This window comes from Periplaneta americana, chromosome 13, assembly GCF_040183065.1.
Source record: "Periplaneta americana isolate PAMFEO1 chromosome 13, P.americana_PAMFEO1_priV1, whole genome shotgun sequence".
NCBI lineage: Eukaryota > Metazoa > Arthropoda > Insecta > Blattodea > Blattidae > Periplaneta > Periplaneta americana.
In genome coordinates this window covers 138,825,464-138,852,055 of record NC_091129.1, presented here as the reverse complement: position 1 = coordinate 138,852,055, position 26,592 = coordinate 138,825,464, and the positions used below count along the sequence as shown (strand labels likewise).

The 26,592-nt window shown below is 34.4% G+C and overlaps 1 protein-coding gene across 3 annotated transcripts in view; it reads right to left on the bottom strand.

Annotated features, from left to right (window-relative positions):
• The window catches only part of Ack-like (activated Cdc42 kinase-like), a 101,270-nt gene that overhangs the window by 73,981 nt on the left and 697 nt on the right, over positions 1-26,592 (bottom strand). For 2 of the 3 annotated variants that reach the window (XM_069844387.1, XM_069844389.1), the window contains exons 2-13: positions 17,086-17,181; positions 14,665-14,802; positions 14,279-14,467; positions 13,740-13,889; positions 10,954-11,102; positions 8,912-9,052; positions 5,730-5,889; positions 5,423-5,539; positions 3,836-3,948; positions 1,119-1,252; positions 892-1,028; positions 565-715 (exon numbers count right to left, since the gene is read on the bottom strand). In XM_069844387.1, the coding sequence (XP_069700488.1) occupies positions 565-715; positions 892-1,028; positions 1,119-1,252; positions 3,836-3,948; positions 5,423-5,539; positions 5,730-5,889; positions 8,912-9,052; positions 10,954-11,102; positions 13,740-13,889; positions 14,279-14,467; positions 14,665-14,802; positions 17,086-17,175 (1,669 nt within the window). In that variant the 5' untranslated portion in view covers positions 17,176-17,181. Of the gene's footprint in view, positions 1-564; positions 716-891; positions 1,029-1,118; positions 1,253-3,835; positions 3,949-5,422; positions 5,540-5,729; positions 5,890-8,911; positions 9,053-10,953; positions 11,103-13,739; positions 13,890-14,278; positions 14,468-14,664; positions 14,803-17,085; positions 17,182-24,285; positions 24,364-26,592 lie in introns of all 3 variants that reach the window. The other variant, XM_069844388.1, reaches the window with a different exon arrangement.

The window sequence follows — 26,592 nt, the reverse complement described above, 5'->3', positions numbered from 1 at the left end:
GTCAGCAAACAGCTGGATACATTAAGAAGATTGATTGATTGATACACTATGTAAGCAAGAAACAGTAAGGAAGATGATGTTAAGTCAAGATCCAGCCATTGAAAACTAACTAACATTTTAAATTGTGATCACAAGCAGTGAGAATGGAATAATGAATAGAGAACTTTGCTTTTATTCATCTTTATTAATGAATAAGGGAACCATTTAGATCTACTTGTTGAGGCATATGATTTTACTTCATCTAACAGAAGCGGCATTTAAATTATTTCTGCCTAAAAACCCACTGCCGTCAGCTGGAATTGAACCCTGTAATATATAAGTCCAGAGGAAAGCTCAGTAACCACTCTATCACTGAGCACATAAATATCTACCATTTAAAAGAGGAAATGTATCAGGTAAATTATGGATTAATTTTGTAAATGCAAACAAGTTTCGTCTTTACATGATACACAAAATGAAGATATAATATTAAAATTCGATTTTCATAAGGATTATTTAATTACACTCTAGTAATAAGTTGAAGAAGTAATAAAATGAGTCAGATTTCAGAAAAGCAGTACATACCACTTGGCAAAGTTAGTTTGGTTGGCTCGGTCCCTGTAAGAAGTGGTGCACGGTCAGATGAAGCATCTGACACAGACCTTCCTAGTGCAAGCTGCTCAGAGTCTTCTTGGGGCTTGTAAGGAGTCACCACTTGACGAGGCAGATGGTGATACTGAAACAATTAATGTTTATAGATGATATTCGTGTTTCTACCTCATGTTCGGCTTGTAGATTTAACATTACATGAAATAGTTATGATGATGATGATGATGATCATGAAAAAATTCTCTCTATAATGTTATTCCTTAGCATTATAATATTTATTTCACCATTTCTCAGTTACCATACCTTGCCTCCAAGAAAAGAAATATCTCCAAAATATGCACCATCGAGCCCAACATGGCTTGTATGTTTGAAATCACCTTGAGGAGACGAAATCATGTCAGGACGTAGGCGACGACGAGATGAATATGCATTTTTTCCATCTAGAAGAAAATACATAATCTTATAGTCTTAAAAATCCCATTCATCTGTGCAATAATCAAAATGTTATTATTTCTCTTCTTTGTACTCACCACCTCTTATGAATTCAGTCTTATTTGATGGTAAATTAGAACCCAAATATGCGACTGTGTAGGCAGGATTGAATAGTCCAGTTTTCCCATTGTTGAGAATTCCTTTCCAGAAGTTGCTCACATTTGGAAATGGTCTATTAAACAATACACATTGTCAACAATCAGAATATTAGTTTCTATATTATTACGCTAGTTCTACACATTAAATTTACACTAGTTTACATAACACAAAAGTTTTATTAGTTATTATCAATTAAATATAACATGTATGTGAATTTTCTTTCTATAAACAACAGAGTGATAAATGAAAGAGTATACATCGCATTTCTCCAAGTTTCTATTACTTACTTCCTGGCTTTTAAGGAACCCGGAGGTTCATTGCCGCCCTCACATAAGCCCGCCATTGGTCCCTATCCTGAGCAAGATTAATCCAGTCTCTATCATCATATCCCACCTCCCTCAAATCCATTTTAATTTTATCTTCCCATCTACGTCTCGGCCTCCCCAAAGGTCTTTTCCCCTCTGCCCTCCCAACTAACACTCTATATGCATTTCTGGATTCACCCATACGTGCTACATGCCCTGCCCATCTCAAACGTCTGGATTTAATGTTCCTAATTATGTCAGGTGAAGGATATAATGCGTGCAGCTCTGCGTTATGTAACTTTCTCCGTTCTCCTGTAACTTCATCCCTTTTAGCCCCAAATATTTTCCTAAGAATCTTATTCTCAAAAACTCTCAATCTCTGTTCCTCTCTCAAACTGAGAGTCCAAGTTTCACAGCCATACAGAACAACCGGTAATATAAATGTTTTATAAATGTTATGTTTCTATTAGGGAAACTAATTGCTATACACAGAATTAAGTTCCCTGTTTGTTTACTATACACAGGTATTTTGCACGTGATAAGAACAAAGGGATAGCTGGGTAGGATGGAGTGATGTCAAAAGTCTTTTTAGGTGTACTATGGAACAATTCCCCTCCTCCCTTTGTATGGAGGAGCAGCCCAAAGGCTAGCACCGCAGCCTCGATTAGGCTTATTGTGCCTTACCACTTCTTAGGGATATTTGTTGAAGTCTGAATGGTTGCAAGCTAACAGTTTCAGTTGCTGATGCAACAATGATAATGAATACCGAAATGGACAGTAATAGTGCAATGATGGAGGAAAATGGGACAACCCCTCAGTAACCCTGGCTTCGCCCATCATAAATATGACTCCATCATCACCAGGATTCAAATCCGGGTAAGCAGTCTACCAACTGAGCTACCAAAGTGGAAAAAAAGTCTTTGAATAAATTTAAGTGAACACTATTCCGACAGTTTTCTTTTCGGTCTGAGTACCTACATAATAAATAGACTGGGGACATACAAGTAAAACATGTGACCACAGTCTACTATATACAGTCACGAAGCTTGAGTTTTGAGGGTGCTAGAAACAACAGACTGTGACGGTATTATTTTGCATTGCCTGTAATGAGGCGATATTAGCGATCCTAGTGGTGAGCAACTATCTAATGTTTGCATATATTTACTACGTATTGAGCTTCGCGACTGTATATACTAAACTGTGATGTGACCATGTCCAGTTTTTTAAAGAGTAGAATGGTTTCATAATGAAACAGCAATTTTATGTTCGTACAATTAACTTCAAATCAATCAATACATAGCCCATGCTGGTCATACATGTCAGCATCAAGTTTTATGCAGATGCATACACTTTTTAGGCCAATGCCACATCTATACAAGGTCTTTTAATATTCTTAATGGGGGAGGGAGACACACAAAATGGCTGTAATGTAAAACAAATTCAAATTACCAACATTTTAATGGTAAGAATCTTTCTCTAACGTATCTTATGACAGGTAGTTCAGTGTTCTGATAGTATTGTATTACAAATTGGAATTTTTAAATTATGTAATTTCAGTTAAAATTTATTCAACTTACTTTAGATTTTCTTCTTTTAATTTAAAATACATTTTTTCCGCTAATTCAAGGTTAATTTACTAGTTTCTTTTGAGAATAAGTAACACATTCCTTTTTCACTTAGTGCTTTTGGTAAACTTATTCGTAATAATTTTAATGAAGGATAAATACAACCTAATTTTGATGATGCACGATTTGTTGGGTGGGATAAGGAGGGGGGGGGGGGACACCAACCATAGCTAGTGCTGTAACATTTTAAAATCCGCCACTGAACAGAAATGTACATAGACATATATTTACAAACATTAAAAATATTATTTCTCTGCATTAGACAGAAGAATAGTCTGTAGTGTAATGCCTTATAAATTATTGAAATAAGTTAGTGCACAGTTATCATTTTGAAGGCTACAGATTTTTCTTTCGAAGTTCTTTCCACTTCAGGTTGACAGTACCATTTTTCACTCCAAAAAGAAATATGAATATGAAGGTATTGAATTCTAATTTTTCTTTTATCACTTTGGTATGTCATATTAAGTTGATAGGAGACTTGTTAATTTGTGAAGAGAAAAATATGTCGGCTAGTGGTTCTGCACAATTTGATATAAGTTAAAGTGAAAAAAGCAGTTTCATTAATTACAATGTAAAATGTATGATGACAAAGAATGTTTCATTTACGTGATACTATTCAGTTATTTAATTCTCTGATATTTCACACCACTAGACCTTTCTCTATGTATTATTTAGCATCCACCTAGTTCAACGAGATATAGTATAGCTATTTCATTGGTTACTTACCCTTTATCAAGGACAGTGATCACATCACCAACTCTATACATAAGCTGTTCTCGTTGTTTTACTTTTGGGTCATCCCCATATTCTTGTACTGCTTGTACCTGCTCTGGTTTGCACTGCATCCATAAAACAAATGTGTTTATTAAAATATGTCATCTTAGTTGTGTTCTGTGACAAAGGCAAGTGTATTAAAAGTATGAACACTTGATCAGATATCTAAATTGAGAAAAACTTTCTCTCACAGAAACTGAACGGTAAAACTTAATTGGGATTTCAGACTCTTAAGGAAAGTCTCAAATTCTTTTGTCAGTATTAGAGTTAGATACTGAGCCACTAAGAATTAAGAGAACTGTTCTAGTGAATATAGATAAAATATCTGCTTCAAGTCATGTTACTCAACTTCAGACTATTTTTTTGTTAAGTTTATTTATGCACACTTTAACATATGTGGTCATATCACTTGTTTAGGATATGTGGGTATACCAGTAGGCCGTTTTTTTTACTATTGTTGAGTTCCTGTTTCTACTGCGTGTTGAAGATGGCTTGTTTCATGTAACTTATTATTGTTTAGTAAACTGTCCGAAGACAAGTCTGAACCTTACAAGCGGTACCAAGAAGGCAGCACTTATGAGGCAACTAGGCCAGGAGATAATGGGATAGGGTGGCCAGTTCCTTTCCCCTTCCATTGTATACATCGCTGGCTAGCTACATATTCCATTAATCAGACTTCAGATGTATACACACAATTGTTCTTCCTCTGACACATATCATCAAGTGAGATGTACATATCAGCCAGAACCTCAATCAGAGGAGTGTAACTGATTATATATTTTGATTAATGTTTTATGATATTGGAATTAAATTTTCAATCTGGCATTTGCCTTTGTGACTGAGGGAAACCATGAAAAATCCCAGTCAGATTGGTCGGCCACGGGGTTTGAACCTGGAACCTTCCAAATGTGAGTCTCAAATGCTACCGTCTGGGCCAACTTGCTTGGTTAACTTCAGAGTATTAGGACGCAGTACTTCACACGATATTTTCTGGAACTCTCGTTCATTACATGACTCTCTTTAGACATAAAAACTGTGGAAATCGGACACAATTCAAATCACAAATTCATGATACTTTTTGAAAATAGTTTTCTGCACATCTTGTATTCACTCAAATTGCGAAGTAAAGAATGAGCTGAATTCTCAGAAGAGAAGACAGTACTGCATTTTCTTTCCTTCAGGCTACAGGACATTTTGAGCATATCCATATATTTTTAATAAGGTATTACTGTAATGTTTCGGAGGTGAAAGAGTGGACATGTCAACTGATGAAGCACCTCCAATTTATAAATGATTAAAAAATTAACAAAATTGCTTCTTGCTGTCATCCTCATACAATGTTACTCTAAGTGTAAAAACGATATCAATAGTTGATTAACAGCTATTAAATAACTTTAGTCATAAGACTTCTTGTTTTAAGAAATAAATATACATTTTGATTCCAAAAAAATGGAGTAAATTCAAGTCTTGAACATTGGCAAACAACACAACATATTTGGATTAATATTTTAAACTGACCACTTCAAAATTTCAACTTGCCTCTGGTAATATGTTGATAAGGTCTGCGAATCTTGGACGTTTGTTTGGATCATGTTGCCAACATTTCAACATGACACTGAAGTATTCTTTGGGACAGCATTCTGGTTGTTCCAATCTCTATAATAAACAAGATATAATATTTGCTATTATTTTAAATTTACATTTCTGAATAGTACTAAATGGTTGAGTGGAAAAGAAGGCCTTATGGCCTTAACTCTGTCAGCCAAATTAAACTGCTACTACTACTAAATGTGCATGGACAGATACAAGCTGAATGCTAATGATAAAGGTATGAAAGATTGCTTACCTGAAAGTTGGGTTCATCAATAGCTTCCAAAATCTGATGTCCTGTTAGAGCAGCCCAAGGCTGAAAACCATAACTGAACATCTCCCAAAGAGTTACACCATATGCCCAAACATCTGATGCTGAGGTAAACCGTAAGTAGCTTATACACTCCGGAGCACACCTTCACAACAAAAAAAAAAAAAAAAAAAAGTAAGAAAGTCATTTCATTTTCTACAGTGATAAGTTGTATATCTTCATTCTTCTTAGTACAAGAGCCCAGTTATTAACCAATTATTACACAAATCTCCTGACTCTACTGACAAAATAATATCAGTTGTAATTTTCACAATTCCCAGACTTTTTGTCACAGGGATACTATGTCACATCAGAATTAATGTCATAAGGAGAAGAATGTCACATGACTGCTTTGTCATGGGAGTTTGACGTCATAGCAGAATTTATGTCCTATATGCAGCACATATATAACTTTAACTTTATTGAAATTTGTAAAGAAACAGGTAAATCTATTGCGAGTATTAGATATTTTATAAAATATTCCTGAGGCAGTTCAAAATACACCAGCAAAATTGTGCCCAAGTGTTTGCAGGTATTGTAAGGTCCTGTTTCCATCGCAATATTCCTTATACCTTGCAACAACTCTTTTGACCCACTTGTCAAGATCCGAATGCTTTTTCTTTTGTGGTTAATGTCCGCTTTCCTGTCTTTAGTCTTTCAATATTGCAACATATCGCGGCTTCATTTTGCAGATGTTCAATTACAAAGAATTATATTACTATCATATAAAGGCATATTTTAAATATTACAAACATCCACAAAGGTACACTGAGAAAATAAAAATTCGTTCTCTAGAACAAACGAATTTATTTGTTTTGAAAGAGCATCAGTCACTAATCAGTATCATTTAAAAATTAAGGAAATTCATAGAAAATAAATCATTAATACAATACAATTTCTTCTCAAAATATCACACACACATTCAAAAAAAAAAAGAAAAAAAAAACAGAAAAAAAAAAATTTTAAACCTCTTAATATAGATTTTTTAATTTTGAATTCATCTTTGTAGATTATCCAATAAGTCGTATTATGATAAACGAGTAATGTGGTTTTAATGTTTCTGTCTTGACTTATTTATAATGTTAACCCAAAAAATATTTTTGTTAACACATTTTAATTATTTTGTGAACATTTTCGCCCTATGTGGGCATCTTCAGACAATATAGATATCTGTACATAATGTATATCAAAATTACATAATACATGTGACCAATTATACGAAAACAAATTTAAAATTTTAAACAGTATGATATAAAATATGCGTATGCATATTTCTTATACTTATTGCTTGATCTTGTTGCTGTACTTTTATTTAGATTTTAAAAGTGTTTTAATTGCCTTTTTAAAATTTCAAGTTTGTATTCGTATAATTGGTCACATGTATTATGTAATTTTGATATACATTATGTACAGATATCTATATTGTCTGAAGATGCCCACATAGGGCGAAAACGTTCACAAAATAATTAAAATGTGTTAACAAAATATTTTTTGGGTTCACATTATAAATAAGTCAGGACAGAAACATTAAAACCACATTACAGTTTTTTGTCGTTTTCCTAAACTATTTAATTGAAAAAAAAAAAAAAGGATTCAAGTACTGTATGACATTTATTTTGTATAAATAATACAGATAACAAGATAAGTTTCCTTTAGCCATAAACACTAACTGCTACATTCCCACCAATCATGCTTATTGGTATTCTGACAATTTATCTGGTATTTACATCTAACAAATTTTAATTTGCAGCAGCATTTATATGCTGTCATCAAGGATAGTAATAATCATGTAATGAGAGTCCAAGTGGAATTTGTGTTGGACAAAGACAGTGGGTGCTCAGTGATAACTTTTGACAGGGTACTTCCATTTCCCTTACTGGTATTCCACCATTGCTTCATTAATCTTCATCATCATGTTGTGCTATATAGTGCACTTCCTACTATATGCTGCATCAGGAGAATGCTAAAGGTGCTGTAAAAGATCTACAACTTTGACACATCACTTCTTGGGTAAATAATGTAGAGTCAAGTACCCGGTACCAGTCATGAAGGAGGGAGGGGGAAGTATCATAACCTATGTCAATATGTCAATTGGCATTTACTTACGTATGGTAAAAAAGGTAAAGGTATCCCCGTAACATGCCATGAAGGCATTTGGGGGGGATGGAGGTAGAGCCCCATGCTTTCCATGACCTTGGCACTAGATTGAGGTGGTGTGGTCGGCACCATGCTCTGACCGCCTTTTACCCCCAGGAAAGACCCGGTACTCAATTTTATAGGAGGCTGAGTGAACCTTGGGGCCGTTCTGAAAGTTTGGCAATGAGAAAAAAATCCTGTCACCACCTAGGATCGAACCCTGGACCTCCCAGTCCATAGACAGCTGCTCTACCAACTGAGCTACCCGGCCGCCCACTTAGTATGAGATATGTTAATTTAAAATAATAATTTTTTGTATCAGAGTGAAGTGATAATAATAAAATAACTTCTTAATATTCTTGAAATGATAAGATTTACTGTCAAATTCACCTATTGTCAATCTGTTTCATTTAGCTATTCTTAGATGGGAAAAACCCAAATTCTACAAAAAAAATATAATAGAAATGAAAACAATTATCATTAAGTTTTAATAAAAATATTGGTAGCAAAGATTATGCAAAGAATCAATAATACAAGTGTTATAACAAGCAACATCATGAACACACTGTATGCATACTCAACACTTATGCATTATGAAATGTTGGTTTCAGTTCTAAATACGTTTTTTTTTTATTTTAGTAGGTTATTTTAAGACACTTTATCAACACCTTAGGTTATTTAGCGTCTGAATGAGATGAAGGTGATAATGCCGGTGAAATGAGTCCGGGGTCCAGCACCGAAAGTTACCCAGCATTTGCTCATCTTGGGTTGAGGGAAAACTCCGGAAAAAACCTCAACCAGGTAACTTGCCCTGACCGGGAATCGAACCTGGGCCACCTGGTTTCGCGGCCAGACACGCTGACCGTTACTGCACAGGTGTGGACTCTAAATACGTTCTGAACTTGTTTTTGAACTATATGTTGGAATGAATTTAATGTGAATTTCCAAGGCTATGTAAATGATAAACTTCATTATTCAGAATGTTCACTCACCATGCAATAGGAAGTTTCAAATTAACATTAAAATTGGTCTGATAATAATCCTTTCCAACACCTAGGGCACGTGACAAACCGAAGTCAGATATTTTAACTTTGTTCTTTGAAAACACAAGGATATTTCTGGCAGCCAAGTCCCTGAAAACAGAAAATCATAAATACTGTAAATAAAATCCATTTATTACATAGAAAAGTTTCAGAGTTATCTATCTTAATTCAATAATCTCTCTAGAACTGTAAACAGTTCAGCATATTAGTAAAATAAGGTATCCCAGCAATACATAAAGACAATTAATTCATAAGTCACATGTTTTGACAATTTATGGACAAACTGCAGGTAAAGTTGATCAACTTTTAAAGAGTTAATAATAGCAAACTATAATTTTACTTAAAATTCACTGTACAAAATACAGTAGAACCCTGATTATCCATCACCTTATTAACTGATTGGCGGATTATCCGACTGTCTTTCTTTCGGTTTTTTTTTACTACTACAGAAGTATGTTGTTGTTGTTTTCTAATGCCAGGCGTTTGATAATAAAGTCATTTGACCTCTTGCACTCCAATATTTTTCAAAGATATTATCATGGCCAGCCACTGAAGCATAGATTTTGAGGTGTTCCGAATCCATTTCTTGGTTTGAGTTGCACAATGGACAGTTAGGGGACTGATATATTCCAATTCTATGCAGGTGTTTGGCCAAACAATCACGGCCTGTTGCCAATCTAAATGCAGCTACAGACGATTTTCGTGGTAAATCGGGAATTAACTGTGGATTTTGATGCAGAGAGTTCCATTTTTTCCCTTGAGATTGTGTTATCAAATTTTGTTTGTTGAAGTCTAAGTATGTAGATTTAATAAATCTTTTCACAGAGTAATACGTAGATTTAGTAACAGGTCTGTAAGTAGCAGTGCTGCCCTTCTTTGCTAAAGCATCCGCATTCTCGTTTCCCAGGATTCCACAATGGGATGGTATCCATTGGAATACAATTCTTTTATTGAGTGATATTAATTGAGAGAGCATTTTAGTTATTTCTACTGTTTGAGATGAAGGTGTGGGTTTAGAGACTATTGATAGAATAGCTGCTTTGGAGTCTGACAATATAACTGCATTTTTAAATTTATTGATGTGGCATAGAAGATTCCTGAGACTTTCACGTATTGCAATGATTTCTCCATCAAAACTTGTTGTTCCATACCCAAGAGATCTATAAAGTGAGAAAAGACAACACGTAAAACCTGCATCGGCACCTTGTTCTCTGGAGATCAAGGATCCGTCAGTGTATAAATGAAGCCAGTTTTGTGGAGGGTACCTAATATTAATTGTCTCTAAAGACAATTGTTTTAGTATTTCAGTGTTTCCTTCTGATTTTTTACAGAAGTATATGAAGCACTGTACATTATATTATATGTTATTTTTTCTATACAGGGTTATTACAAGACTTTGCCCCTACACAGTACGATCTACTGTTCGAGTTGTTGTACTGTATAATTTCTATATAAAATGTCTTTCACAGGTATCAAAAGAAATCGTGTTATGCTAAGTATAAAAAAAAAGTGCAAATAACTGGGTGATTCGGGGAATGAGAAACTGTGGCTCATCTCAGAATATGAGGTTGGGATCACAACCATGTGAAATTTAATAAAAATCATGGATGAAGTGTATAAAGTATGTAAATCTACAACACGAGACCTCCACTATTCCCATCTTTCCACAGATAGTCACTACAAAGAGTTCCCTTGCCCCTTAAAAACTTGTTGCTAACGACCAGACTTAAATCAGTGACTTCTGAGCCATTACATAGTATGTTCAATACAAGACCATGGAGGAAATTACGAAAGTGTATGCAGTATTCACTAAATTTACGAATCTTTTATGGTACGGATTATCCAATTTTTTTTATTAATTGTTCCAACACACCTCCCTTCATTACCATGGATAACAGAAGTTCTACTGTACAATATCTCTTACTTCAGTTATTTTATCACGCAAACAAATAAACAAATATGAAAAATCATAGTTCGGAATGAATACATACCTGTGAATTAGTCTTTTCATTTCCAAATATTGCATACCATCACAAATTTGGATTGCAAAATCACAAAGAGAAAGGATAGGAAAACTGGCTCGTAGAGATGGTTCTTTCAAACATTCCAAAAGTGAACGAAGAGGTGCCAATTCTGTTACCTAAAAATAAATTTCTCAAATAATAAAAAATCAATATTTCTTCATCTTACATACAGCCTCTTCTGACTGAAGGACTGGCATCCCTGTCGACCTTGCAGTGTGTATTGTAATATTTGTTTTATTGCTTTCTACATGTTGGAATATTTGTTTTGTTGCTTTCTACATGTCGGAATACTGTAATTATTATTGTTTGATCTAAACTTGATCTAAAATATGACTGATTGATAATTAGGTCTACTGTTGGGAGCTGGAGTGTTTGCGACCAGGGGATGAAGAGGAGTGAGAGGTTACAACTGCAGGAGGAGAGATAAAAATTTGGCTCAAGGTACTATTCAGTTAAACTTACAGTGGCAGAGCGAGCTTGTCACTAAATGTCAGGATACAATCAATGTTTATCTGGACTGTTATTAGCATGCATGTTTTGATTGACTGTTACAGCATGCTTTCCTTATCACATTCCTTCCTCTCGCAAACTTTGTAGCTCTCAACTGTACATAGGTTACAATGAACTTGAAGCACATGTTTTAAAATCTCGTCAATCTTTACCTGTATGAACCTGTATGACAACTCTTTTCCAATACTGATCAATCTTTGACAATCTTTGGCAAGTTATCTTGTGCAGTAACGAATTGGAAGAAAAATCTGATCGTGTACAAGTAGCTTTAGGTATCAAAATAATAGATATTGGTTTGCAATACACAGTCACCTGCTGTAGCAGGACAGCTGAACTCAGGATCCAACAACGAAGTCAACTATGATATGAGTTGCTAGAGCACATACAAGGTAATTCAATTAATGTATTGCATAATGTTTTTAGAGAGCACATAATTAGTACCATATCTAAAATCCTCAGTTAGTGTTGTTCTCTAATAAACATTCCGAGCACCTGCTGCAATGTAGTAAGTTAGATTATTTTTTTGGATTTTCGGAGCAATTGAAACAGATTGGATGGAGAGCCAGATATAATAATGAGATATATGAACTGTACAAGGAATCGGATTTGGAGACGCACATAAGATGTCAAAGATTGCGATGGTTGGGACACGTCACAAGGATGGAAACAACAAGGAAAGTGAAGACTGTCTTCAATAATAACCCAGATGGAACCAGATTAAGAGTAAGACTGAGAACAAGATGGTGGAACTGTGTACGAGTGGATGTGAATAGATTAGGAATAAAGAATTGGAGGGAGTTGGCGATGAATAGAGAAGGATGGAAGAGAGCCATAGAGGAGGTTAAGGCCCACTTGGGCTGTAATACCAAATAAGAAGAAGATGATTTTTTTAATTCCATTCATTAATTTAGCTATTCTTTTGCTCTGTGCACGTAAATTATACAGTCGGAGCTTTTATCTACATGCAAGTACACAATACATTTTCTGTTCTTAAGCTATCGTTTGCCAGGAGCCAGAGTGAGGGAACAACGTAAGAATCACGCTGTATAAAGTACTGCTATTGTAAATATAAAACTTCATAAATTAAGGAAACAACAATTAATAGGTACTTCTAAATTTATTTTTACGAGTTAAAGGATTTGAATATAAAGTACTGCTATTGTAAATGCAAAGATTTGTAAATTAAAAAAAAAAATTTAAAAAGAAATCAATTAATCGGTCTACCATTCACAGGGAAGTTATCAGGAAAGATAAGCAGACTGCTCTACAAGCATGGAATAAAAACAATCCACAAACCTCCACCAAGAATTAGGAACAAGGTCAGATCAGTAAAAGACGATCTAAGCCTCAGAGTACCAGGGATCTACCGCATTCCGTGTGAATGTGAGGCTGCTTACATTGAACAGACGGGACGCACAATAACTACGCATCTTTCGGAACATCAAAGAAGCATCAGATTAATGCAGCCCGAAAAATCAGGATTGGCTGAACACTGTATTGAAAAAAGCCATAGGGTTAATTTTAATAACACCGAGGTCCTGGCGAAGTGTTCGGGCTATTGGGATAGAAGAGTAAAAGAAACCATGGCCATAGCGGCGGAATGCAGTAACCTGAACCGGGACTTGGGTCTCCAGCTAAGCGCAGAGTGGACACCGGCTATTAAATTTCTCAATGCCCAGACGACGGGCTGTCATCAGCGGAGGACACATAAGAACTCGTCCGCCGAGCCCATCATGAGACCTGCAGTCAATAAGCCGAACAGCACAAAATGAGACGACACGTCGGCTGCGTTCACACCACAGTCCACACTAATAAGAGCCAATCAGCGCACAGCTCCTCGGCTGACTACTCCTTCTGATACTATAAATTAAGGAGCTGGGTACCATTAGTTATCATTTAACCCTGAAGATGAGGAAGATGAACATCCTCGAAACGTCGGTGGATCACCAACTTATGACCTGGCTGGAAGCCCAAGAAAATTTTGAGTTATCACGTTGCTAGGAAAGCTTCGGTAGTTATTTCAAATTCCTTTACGGGAAGGATGTTTACCAGGCAATTAAACGGTATTTATAAATTTATTTTTAAGAGTTACAGGTTTTTATTATAAACTACTGCTACTGTAAATACAAAACTTAAGTAAATTAAATTAAGGGAAAAAGAAGTTTGAACTTGGAAACGAAAGAAACGTTTTCCTGTAGCAATGCAAACTGAAAATCCTTTATGTGAAATATTAACATATTTACCAGCATGAGGGCATTGGTATCCAGCACCACACCATAGAGTCGTACAATATGTTCATGGTCAATAGCATGCATAATTGCTGCCTCCTTCAGGAATTCAATTGGATTGTTCTGCATGCGTTCACGACTCAGACATTTGATAGCCACTTGAATCTAAAAAATGAAATGAAACACATATTTTAGATGTTCTCGTCACAATATCATTAATGTATGAAGTTAGAAAATATTTACAGCAAAATATAAATATCAGTTCGTTAGGTCTCTGAGAATCTTATGTGACAACCACTCATATAACTGAATAAGAAATTAATATTTTACAAAAAGAAAAAAATAATAATAAATAAATTAAAGCAACAACAACGATAATGATGATGATGATGACGATAATAATAATAATAATAATAATAATAATAATAATAGTAATAATGGTATGATGGTTACTTCAGCTACATGTCATGAAAATTACATAATTGAACTGTATGACAATTTGCTGAACAGGTTATTTTTAGAAATAAGAACTAGGTAATTGTTAAAGAACATACCCTTTCTCCATCATTTGTCCAAACACCTTGCTGTACCACTCCAAATTCCCCTGTTCCAAGTTCTTTGTTCACTATGATTGCTTCTGCAGGAATAATGTGCTTATTAGGTACTTTTATTGGAGGTTTGTCTATTAATTCGTCTGGTAACGTTGGAAATGTGGATACCTGCTCCTCCTTTCGTAACAAAATCTAAAAAAAAAACAGATACAAACAATCTATAATTACCATCAAAACATCAATCAAAACTGCACTATAAATTGTCAAACTTCCTAACTTTCCAAGCTCACTCCTTTCATTGCAATAACACTTTTCACAATATTTCCTGCCATATAGGTATTTTTGTGAAACAAAAGAATTATTTTAAAAATGTGTTTAAAAGTATGTACCTTTTTAAACTTAGACAAATAATTTTGTGGAAAATGTTTCTGGAAGAATTTTTTTAGTCTCCTCATTTCTGGTTTTGACATCCCAATAGTATGCAGGTCATCTTCAGTTACATACTTCAACTGTGGTACATTTTGAACCTGTAAATACAAAATTTCAAAATGTTTAATACAATACACATTCAATAGCAAAGTGACAATACTGCAAAATACACATTTCCAGTTCTGTAATGTCCGTGAAACTATATCAAATTTAAGTGTCGAGAAAGGCAGCACATCTTTGGACAATTTACAGAATGGTTGGTTATGTACTCACATATTTATCAGTCAATTGTGTTAAAGTGTTAGGTGAACATTTCAATTTTTTTTAACCCTCACTAAAAGAATTACTAGTGAAGTGTTATTAACAACAACAAAATTTTTATCATATCATTGAAGATGTGTAAAGCTTCCAGTCTTCTGTAAAATTGGTCTTGTACAGACCCAAAAACAAAATTTGGGCCACCTGAATTTTCAAAGTTTCAATTAATGGGCGAGTTTTATACAGTCAATACTTAACAATATTACATACATTAAATCTTTATGTTACTACATGAGATAACATTTACAAATAATGACAAACGTTTTCACCGATAAATTGGCATCTTCAGGTCAAAGTAAAACATATTGACATAAAATGAACACTTGAGATATTCTAGTTAAAAACAGTCGTTAAAAAATTAAAATGGTATAATAGGCAATTTGAATAATATGCCATTAAAAACAAGTGGCAAGATAAAGTTATCCAGATATCATAGAGTATACTGGGGATGATGTATTAACATAGAAGTATATGTGACGAAGAAAGAAGGCATGACCTCTTCAAGTATTGCAGGTACAGTTCCAAATAGATGAAAAATGCTACAATATAGAACGATCGTGTTGCTGAATATGGATGTATGGAATAAAGCCCTGTAAAGTATAAAGGGTGGTGTAAAAGAAAGTTTTTGATAACAATTAATTTTTTTTTAATTTTTTTTGGTCTTAAAATGATGATACTTACAGAAGGTTGAGAAGAGGTTGACTTGAGTCCATAGAAGCGGCAACACAACTGAACTTTACATTGGAATGTAGCATACGAGGAAAACTGTGTACCAGGCAAGACTAGTAGATGAACCGGAATTATTTCTGTGTGATCTTGAATAGCGGGTTGTTTAAATTCGGATATTGCTCATTAAGAAGAGGGATATTGTTATTATTAGAGTGGGTGGCAATGTAAAACTCTTCTGCGGCATTCATGTACTTGTAGTTATTGACAATTTTTAAAACTTGGAGAGTGTCTTCTATACCTGTGAGTTCATGATTGTGGTTAATGAGGTGTGTTGCAAATTTTGACTTATTTCTATTATATTTGAAATCGGAAACGTGTTCTCTGTAACGTGTACGAAAATTTTTCTTGGTTTGGCCCACATATTTGCTAGGGCAGTTTTTACATTGTAATAAGTTGTTGTTTTCTAATGCCAGGCGTTTGACAATAAAGTCATTTGACCTCTTGCACTCCAATATTTTTCAAAGATATTATCACGACCAGCCACTGAAGCACAGATTTTGAGGTGTTCCGAATTCATTTCTTGGTTTGAGTTGCACAATGGACAGTTAGGGGACTGATATATTCCAATTCTATGCAGGTGTTTGGCCAAACAATCACGGCCTGTTGCCAATCTAAATGCAGCTACAGACGATTTTCGTGGTAAATCGGGAATTAACTGTGGATTTTGATGCAGAGAGTTCCATTTTTTTCCCTTGGGATTGTGTCATCAAATTTTGTTTGTTGAAGTCTAAGTATGTAGATTTAATAAATCTTTTCACAGAGTAATACGTAGATTTAGTAACAGGTCTGTAAGTAGCAGTGCTGTCCTTCTTTGCACACATTGTAATAAGTAAATCCCGCTATTAGCAAATTTATTGTGATTTTGTAGGTTGTTTGGAATGATGTTATTAAGTTTATTATTAGTCCGGAAGGCCACGTTAATTTTCTCTTTTTTGAAGATATTACCTAATTTGTACGAAACGTTGCCAAAAAATGACATTACTTGATACTGTACTTAACGGACCAACATGCCTTTAAAATTTCAAAGTTTCAGTTATAACACACTGTGCATGCTCAGTAATAACTCCATTATAACTGGAACTTGGAAAATTCAGGTGACCCAAATTTTGTTTCAGGGTCTGTAGTACTTGCTATGTCAGAAGTAAGAAGCAACTACTGTTTAATTTTCTTAATTCTAAGAATTCAACTTAATTCTATTACCCGACAATGATTTATTATAGGTAGGATATTGTGAGGTTGTGATTTTCATAATTTAATGACCACAGCACATAAGTGTGCTGCAGGTCGTCATGAACCATTACAAAGAATATGCTGTACTAAGGAAAATTGTATACCTTCAAATCATTCTTAATTCCTGCATAATACTGCTGCAGTTCTGCCTCTATCAGGAACTCATAAAGACCTGGCCCTCGTACGCTTGTCATCTTCACCTAAAAAATTAATATAACTAGTATAAAGCACTGCGTTGATAACTGAGAGTAAAAAATAATTGTGTTACATTTACAAAACAATCACAACTGCAAAATATTACTTGACATTCACCGTGCTAAATAAATATATTTTATAATGAAAAAACATAAACTTCTTGAGTTACAAAATCCAAGTCTTACATTATTAGAAAATTAATACTTTATAACATTTTAAAGAACTAAATGCCTATGATAATAAATGATCAGTAAAGTGTCTGTTCATTTAATGAATAGTACAATACTATATTTAAACTCAAGTAATCATCATTTATATGCAATGTTCGTAACCAACAAATTTTGAGTCTATATTCCTAATATACCTCGTACATAGAACAGCTGATTCAGAGATTCAGAACTTAGGTTTTTTTTTTTTTTTTTTTTTTTTTCCAATGTCACCAGGTTGTCATATGACATTTCTGGTCTCTCCTGGCAATGGCTTATTTGTAACCCACTTCTGAGGTTGGGATGCCTGGAAGGCAGAGTTACGCTGCCCAGATGATGATATTATGATTGGATGATTATGCCTATGATAATAAATGATCAGTAAACTGTCTGTTCATTTAATGTCTAGTACAATACTATATTTAAACTCAAGTAATCATCATTTATATGCAATATTCCTAACCAATCAATTTTGAGTCTATATTCCTAATATACCTCGTACATAGAAGAGCTGATTCAGAGATTTAGAACTTTGTTCCCCCCCCCCACAATGTCACCAGGTTGTCATATGACATTTCTGGTCTCTCCTGGCAATGGCTTATTTGTAACCCACTTCTGAGGCTGGGGCGCCTGGAAGGCAGAGTTACGCTGCCCAGATGATGCTATTACGATTGGATGATTATGAAGGGTCAGGAGAAGTCTTAAACCTAAGCCTAACCTAATTTCCAGACCATGGACGAACACAGAAACATTCCCCTTTAAGGAAAAATTACTGTGTTCTAACCAGAAATCGAACCCGGGACCTCATGAACTGTAGTCAGAAGCTCTGACCACTAGTCCATGAGGCTGGTCGCAGAACTTAGTTATTTCAGATTTGAAATTCTGATCGGCAGATAGATGGTCAGAATAAAATTCTTCAGATATCCTTAGCGTCACAAATTGAATAATAAGAAATACGCTTAAAATTAAACATTGGGTTTTAACAAAAAATGACAATTTAAAGTCTAGAATCAAAGAAGAAAGAAATGGATAAACCATATTTGTCAATAAAAGGGATTACAGTTGGATTCTTAAATAAATATTCACCAACAAATTTTATGAGATATGAAATCTCAGTAAGCTGAGGAAACACTGGAGAAATGACATTACATGATGTAGAAAACGAAAGGAGAAAATAGAGTAGGGAGAAGAAAGAGAGAAAAAAAGAGAAGAACTACGATAAAGTATTTGTCCTTGATTTAACAACTAATGGTACAGAGGCTATTCATCTCATGGTTGATGATACACGACTTGCAGAACTAAGTACTGACAATGGCGAAATGATGGAATAAGAAAATCTCGGTACATCTCTGGATATCGAACACTCTTCCTAAGAAGTCATCAACTTAGAGACCTCTCTACAGAAAAAATGGGAAATGTGATTACAATGGAAAAAGCAGACTACAAAAGAACTCTGAGTAAATATCTAACGTAAATTTTAAAATCACAAAGTAAAAAGAAATAAAAAATAATAAGGAAATTGAACTTACAGATATAATGAAAGTAGCCTACATCTAGTTACACTTTTCAAACAACAAAATAACAGAAAATATGCAATGGATAATTACACAAGAACTTCCATTAGCAAATTGACTAAACAAGCATGGTTCATGACTAGAACAACAAAAACCTAACAGAATTTGTTAGTTCAGCTTCAGGAAATATACTACAGAAATTCACGAGAAATGGTATGTCTTTTTGTAAAAAGTGTTCTTTAAAGTCACAAGCCTGCTGATATTATTCAGACACCTTTTTAAAATCATAACCATCAGTGAATACTGTCTTTGAATACCAAAACTAGCCTATTTAAATTCATACAGCAGTAATACAATTGAAACTCATACACACAGGCCTATGTAATTTATCTTTGTATCTATTCTTCTGAACATAGGTTCAGGGTGTTTAAGAATAAGGTGCTAAGGAAAATATTTGGGGCTAAGCAGGATGAAGTTACAGGAGAATGGAGAAAGTTACACAATACAGAACTGCACGCATTGTATTCTTCACCTGACATAATTAGGAACATTAAATCCAGACGTTTGAGATGGGCAGGGCATGTAGCACGTATGGGCGAATCCAGAAATGCATATAGAGTGTTAGTTGGGAGACCGGAGGGAAAAAGACCTTTAGGGAGGCCGAGACGTAGATGGGAGGATAATATTAAAATGGATTTGAGGGAGGTGGGGTATGATGATAGAGACTGGATTAATCTTGCTCAGGATAGGGACCGCTGATGGGCTTATGTGAGGGCGGCAATGAACCTTCGGGTTCCTTAAAAGCATTTGTAAGTAAGTAAGTATCTATTCTTCTAGCCTATCAATTCAGAGGACGTTCCTCATGTGACTGCTATTAGGAAAATGGAATTATTATATAATCATCAAATAAAGTCACTTAAGTGATTTACAGTCCACAGTTTGAGAAATGCTGCTCTAGGAAGAAGGCAGGAAGAACAGACTCTAATCACTCATCTCCTACTATTATAGTGCTACAACCAAAAAATATAGAAAGCCTTAAATTCCGGTATTCTTCATGACATGCCATTATTTTTTTTTTTATCATTCTTACATTAATGTAGCTTTTAGGTATTCCACAATAAAAAGACAAGGAGAAACGGGACGAGTTTAAAACATGTTTTGATAAGTTCTTAAGTTATTTTCAGTTCTTGTAAAATAGTCTTTAGTAGAAAGTGGTAACTTATTATTGGTCACAGTTCAAGAAGCAATCTTCTAATTATCGGAAGTGAAATATATAAGCATATAATTATTTATTAAATTCGTACAGATATTTTGCAGATGGAATTCACTTATCTTAATCATTATCTACTCGTAATTAGTAATATTGTATCAATAGAACACATTATCTTACAAAACATGCGATTAGAACCAAGAGCAAAATGATAAAAAATAAGTAAAAATAATGACATAGTATTCGAATAAACAACTTACTATTCTATTCATTAACTAAATTAATTTCAATAAAGTGCCTCGGAAAATTTTGTATGAAACGATCTTCTCTGATGAACAGCCAACAGAATTGAGAGAGGTTATGGTAAACAGTGTGGTAATACCAAGAGCAAGGAGAAACAAATGCCAAATTTTACGCACATTGCTTATTGTGAGCACATAATCTTACAAATAAGTAAGGACTGCTACATAGTGTTTCATCATCACAACGATAGCAGATAGATGTTCTTAATGACTAGGCATACAGTATAGGCTGTATCTATTATATATAATTTCGCAAAGACACTATTCAGCAACTGTTGCATGAAACAATTTCATCATAATCATAGGCGAAGAGAAAACCACAGAATCCCGATATAACGAGATTATGGGGGACATCATTTATCTTCTCCCCCCATTATAGCTTGACCTTGGTACAGTATATCAGAATATGATCATTTATTTTATTTATCAGAGCTTACTCAAATAGAGGCTGCCATTAGACAAAGCATACAAAACAATACAAGAACAAATAGAAGATAAGAGCTAAAAGAGTAAGAAAAAAGGCAAACAAATACACAAACAAACAATAGCAGTTTACAGAAGAAAAAAAAATTTCAAGTAAAGAATCAATGAAAGCTAAGAAGGAAAAAGAAAAATGATAATGGTGCGTCAATTTTTTCCATACACTGAATTAGAGTCCATATACGTGGTTCCGTAAAAGTTTGACTGACTCTCTAATTATGAGGAGGGCCAGTTCATTCAGAAAAGATTTGTACAGTCCTAGGGTCTTACGGAATTGAGAAGAGAAGTTGGGTATCGTTCCTCTTGCTCCAAACATCAATCCCGTAACACTGATATTGTGAAGTTGGTATTTATCTTTATAATACGGGATGGTTGGAACGTAGATTGCTCGTTTCTCCTCATGTATGTCTTCGGGCTGTCCTTTGTACGTTTCAAACCTGATGGTGGGGTCGATTATCATACCCTGAGACAGGGATTCGCTAATGGCGATTATGTCAATTTGTCTGTTACTGCCATTGTCAGCGGTTCCGTGGACTTCTTCGTAAAATAAAGTAAAAAGTAAAACTGTAGCAAAATATACAGATAATTTTACTTCTTTTTTTTTTTCCTCTTGTAAGGAAGAGGGACTCGAAGGCTTGCACTGCAGCCTGAGGCTTATTGTGCTTACCACTCCTATTCTGTGAATGATTGGGTAGCCGAACAGCTGTGCCCTTGTACAAGTATAGCACGCCACACAGTGAACTTAACCCGGGCTATTGTATGGATGATGATATGTGAATTAATGATGGCGAAATGAGTCCGAGGTCCAACATCGAAAATTACCCCGCAATTCTGCTTCAATTGTTTGAGGAAAAACCCCTGAAAAACCCCAACCAAGTAACTTGTCCAAACTGCTCGTTTCATGGCCAGAAGTGCTAACCATTACTCCACAGCGGTGGACCAATTTTACATTTACTTTATCTGTTTATTTAAAAGAGCAAGATATCATATGAAATTTGAATTCTAATTATTTTATTTAATCTCGTCTTTAAGTTTAACCGAGATCACTTTTCTTTTTTCTGCATTGTTGTGCAGTATGTTATTCATATTTCTTCAAATGGCTGCTTAAACACCTGCAGAGTTCTAACACATCAGTACAGGCTGTTACAAAAAAACCTTATAGTGCTTCCATTCCTCGGATGAGGTATAGAAATTCTTATACATTCAGAAATTTTAAATAAATATTATAGTCCAGACACATGGTCTGAAGACAATAATTCGTCAATTTAAGCACAGAAACTTAATTGTAAACAAAAACAAGAAAAATCTTTTGAATTCAATATTTTCTAATGTTAATAGAAAAAAAAAAAGAGTTTGGTCAAGTTTCGGGGGCAGTGCCCCCCATACCTATGATGATGATGATGATGATGATGATGATGATGATGATAATAATAATTAATAAATGCACACGAATGCAAACAATTATGTCTCTCTCTCTCTATATCGTGCAGTACTCACAAGGAGAATTTTTTCACTGATTAGCTGATATAAGTGTTAAAGGTATATATAGAACAATGGAGAATTTTTTCTTAAGGAACAACAAAATAAATATCAAAGAAATAAATGCGTTACAATAAAATCCAAATTTATAGATTGGATTTATCTACTAGTAGCCTAATTACGGTAACAGAAGTCAGTGCTTAAAGTGAGCCAGTATGGGCTAGGTACATAAACGAAATCTGGGAAAGAAGCTGTAATGTTAATAAGACTGATAAAATTTGAATCTAATATACCTTTATATGAGGTTACTACCCATTCCAAAAGATTTATTTTATTTAGTTTACATTTAACTACCCATTACGAATATGATGAAAGCTCCTCTATATAATTTTAATAAAATTCTTACAAATTTTTCATAAAAGCGTCAATAATTTCTAATAATTTTGAATGGAGATGATTCATACTTTGTTGACAAATGTGAGATCAGTATCTATTTCAAATTGTATCAGACTACACAATATGTTCAAAACGCGAAAGAAAGGCAGTATGAAAAGCTATGGCTCCTGTTGTGAGTTTCGGGTACAATGTTAACCACAGTCTACTATATACAGTCGCGAAGCTTGAGGTGATTTTTTGCAAATCTCGCGATAAAGCGCTCAAAGCGGTTAGCAACTAGAAACAATAGACTGTTCACGGTCGACTTTGGATTTAGAGTGGACTGTGTCGTATTTCCATCCAGTGCTAGGTCGTTGCGTATTTCGCATTGATGTTTGTGAAGAAAAATCCTAACATCTATTTCTTATTTTACTTCTAGATGCAAAAAGTGGTTAATAAACACCAGGACGGAAGATCTAATGACAAAGAATGAAGCATATCTTTATAATAATATAAAGTTTTGCTCTCTTCATTTCGAAAATACACAATTTATGAATGAAAACAAAAATAAATTAATCTGGAATGCAGTTCCAACTTTATTTGATGTTTCAAATAAACCTGTTCTGTTACTACATGCAGCTGAGAAACAAAAGCTTTGCACTAATTCTACGTCTGTATCAGCTGATTCCTTGAATAATTGTACATTTTCAGACAACTTAGGCTACTTTTTTTTTCAAAGGATATGTTTTTAATTATAGCTGTTAATTTTGTTGTTATTTTTGTTACTTTACTAGAGACGTAGAAAAAGTAAGTCTGTTACAATAAAATTTATTGATCACGTTTTATTTCACATTCTGGTGTGATTATTATTGCTTAACCTCATCCCACTTTGTTAACTACGTAAGCCTACACTACAAGTACCGGTACACGTAAGTTACTCCCATTAATTCATATTTCCATTATTATTATTATTATTATTATTATTGTTATTATATTATTGTTGTAAAGGGAAATGCAAATTAATATTTATTGGTTTCATAGTTCATTATCGCTAAAAATCTTAAATGAGTGAAGCGATTATAGTAAATTTCAGTTCGTTTTGCACAAACAAAAATAATATTAACCTATGTCTTGCAGGTATCTTCGAGTTTATGGTGGAATTTAATATACTTCATTAAAGTAATAAATGAACTTTATCCATTTAATATTTCAATAATGGAAGGAAGGTGTTAATTTTTCCAAAAGAACACGACAACGAAAGTGTAACATATTTTGTCGTCTGCTAGGAGAGATCTGTGATGAGGTGATAGTAGCGATCCTAGTGGTGGGCAACTACCCATGTTTGCATTTTACTACATATTGGGCTTCGCGACTGTATATAGTAGACTGTGTGTTAACTGTGTACTTTCCAAGATTTGTTACACAATGATAATATTAGTGACATCATCGAGGATCAGTGACAGGTTAGGTTAGGTTAGGTTTGGTTTGTTAAGGTTTTTGGAATGCCATGCATTTATTATGTTTTTTTGAAGATGCGACCTACTTTTAGGTGAGACTTCTGTATGCGACCTCCACTATCGAACTGCTAGGTTACTTAATCCAATTCGAAAATTATACATCCCTGTAAAATCGAAAACAGTGGATATCAACAAAGAACGACCAAAACAGAAGAATGAAGTGCAAAAATGACAGGAAATATAACATGAACATCAGTAGCCTACTTTGCCGATATTTTCGAACACTTAATTACTATGAACAATAGTTTGCAAGGCAGTCAGGGATAAAATCAAAGGATTTATACAAAAAAAAAACTTGAATTCTGACCGACATTACTCGACAAGAAGGAATATGATGCATTCTAGTGAATTGAAGAACTCGCGGAAAATTTAGCTATATATCATATGACAAATGGGTACGTACTGAGTTTGTTTTAGTGAACAGGCAATAAGTTTGTTTAATTCTAAACAACAGTTTTTTTTAGTATTTTCTGAAAACATTCATACAATACGACAATCACAGATGGATAATAAATCCATTGTTAGACAGTTACTTAAATGGCTGAAAATAAAATAAAAATAAAACTTCATTAAAATATGAACATACCTACTGATCAAATGTTGAAAATAGGTTTTTTTGCAAAGTGCAGACCAGTTTTGGATCAAAAGAATGCATGAATACTCAGAGTTTGCAAAAGAAGCTCTTAAATTTTTTATAACATTTGCAACCTCATATTAATGCAAAATAAGCTTCTCGTCTATGATTGCCATCAAAACAAAGATGAGAAACCTCACTGAAAGTGATATCACTATACTGTATGTCTATCGAATATAGAGTCCAGACTTGAGAGCTACTTTGTGAAAAACAGACACATTTTCGTAGGCCTATTAATAAAATTATTTTTACTTTAATACATAACTACTGAAACTTCTTTCATAATTTTACGTTAAATGTTGTCGATGTTATTGAACACAGATTTAGTGTATGTTAATAAGGCGTTTTATTAATTTTATTTTGTAAATCATCTCGCAACCCCCCTCAGCTCTTTACACGACTCCCCGTTCGGGAACCAATGTTCTATGACATCTAGAGTTGCCAACCCTCCTGTATTTCCCGTAATCTCCCATATTTGCCCCAAATTTTAACAATCTCCTGGCTCTCGTATTTTTCGCCCTTATTTTTGCATAATGTAAAAATCATTGATTTTGCCATGTACGTATGATGATTGTTTATATGATCAATTTTGTTGTTCAAGAGCTGCATTGAAATGCGCGCGCGCGCACGCACCCCCCCCCCCATAAATATTTTATATGCTTGAATAGAAATGTATGTATGTTTTCTAGTCATCTATCCAAAGACAGGTCTGAACCTCACAAGTGATATCAAGAAAGCAACATGTATGTATATTTAGTCAGCAGTTCGAAGGCTAGTTGGAACCACGTAAGTGATACCAACAAAGCATCGCTCATTAGGCAAGTAAGCCACTAATGGGGTAAGATGGCCAGTTCCTTTCACGGTATACCCCTTTCCCTTTGAGTAGCTATAATATAACCAGGGTGCGAATTAGGATTTCTGATGAGAGGGGGATAGAATTCTAGATAGAGAATGCCATACATAAAATTATTATCCTCATTCGATACGGTTCAACGCTTGGTCGCACTGAGTTGCTTGTCTTGTATCTTGATCATAATTATAATGGTATATCATTGAACAGGCTTAAGATAAGATGTGTAATTCCTAAGTTATTGATTGTTGCCATCATCCTGGTGATGATAATACAGAAATATTATTTTCTATGCTTACTTTGTACATATACTCGTATTAAAACAATTATATTTTGTAAGGGGGATAGAAGTTATCCCTGGCAGGGATGTTAATATGAATTATGAGAGGGGGGGATAACTTTCCAAAGGGGGGGGGAATCCCCTCATCCTCCCGTTAATTCGCACCCTGAGTATAACATTTTCATTCAGTGACGTCTATATCTACAAAAAGAGTACTGTAGGCCTACTATAGAACTACAAATAATATGAACAGATCGTGAGATACCGTACTAATGTTTACTATAATATACACTTAGCCGTAGAAAATAATATAAGCCTAAAGTAGGCCTAGCTACAAATTAATACTAAGTGCAGACAGGCTCTCTTACGTCTTGACAGAAATATCTGGGACTATTTCTTACCTCAAAGAAGAAGCCCGGTTCTCATTTGACAGAAGTGAAAGACAAGGGCAAACCCAATACAATTAAGCCTATATAAAATTAAGAAAATGTTGCTATCAAACAAATTTTAAATGCTCCCCTGATGCATAACTATTTCTTACAAAGCGAATTAAGTAAAAATAAGGACCA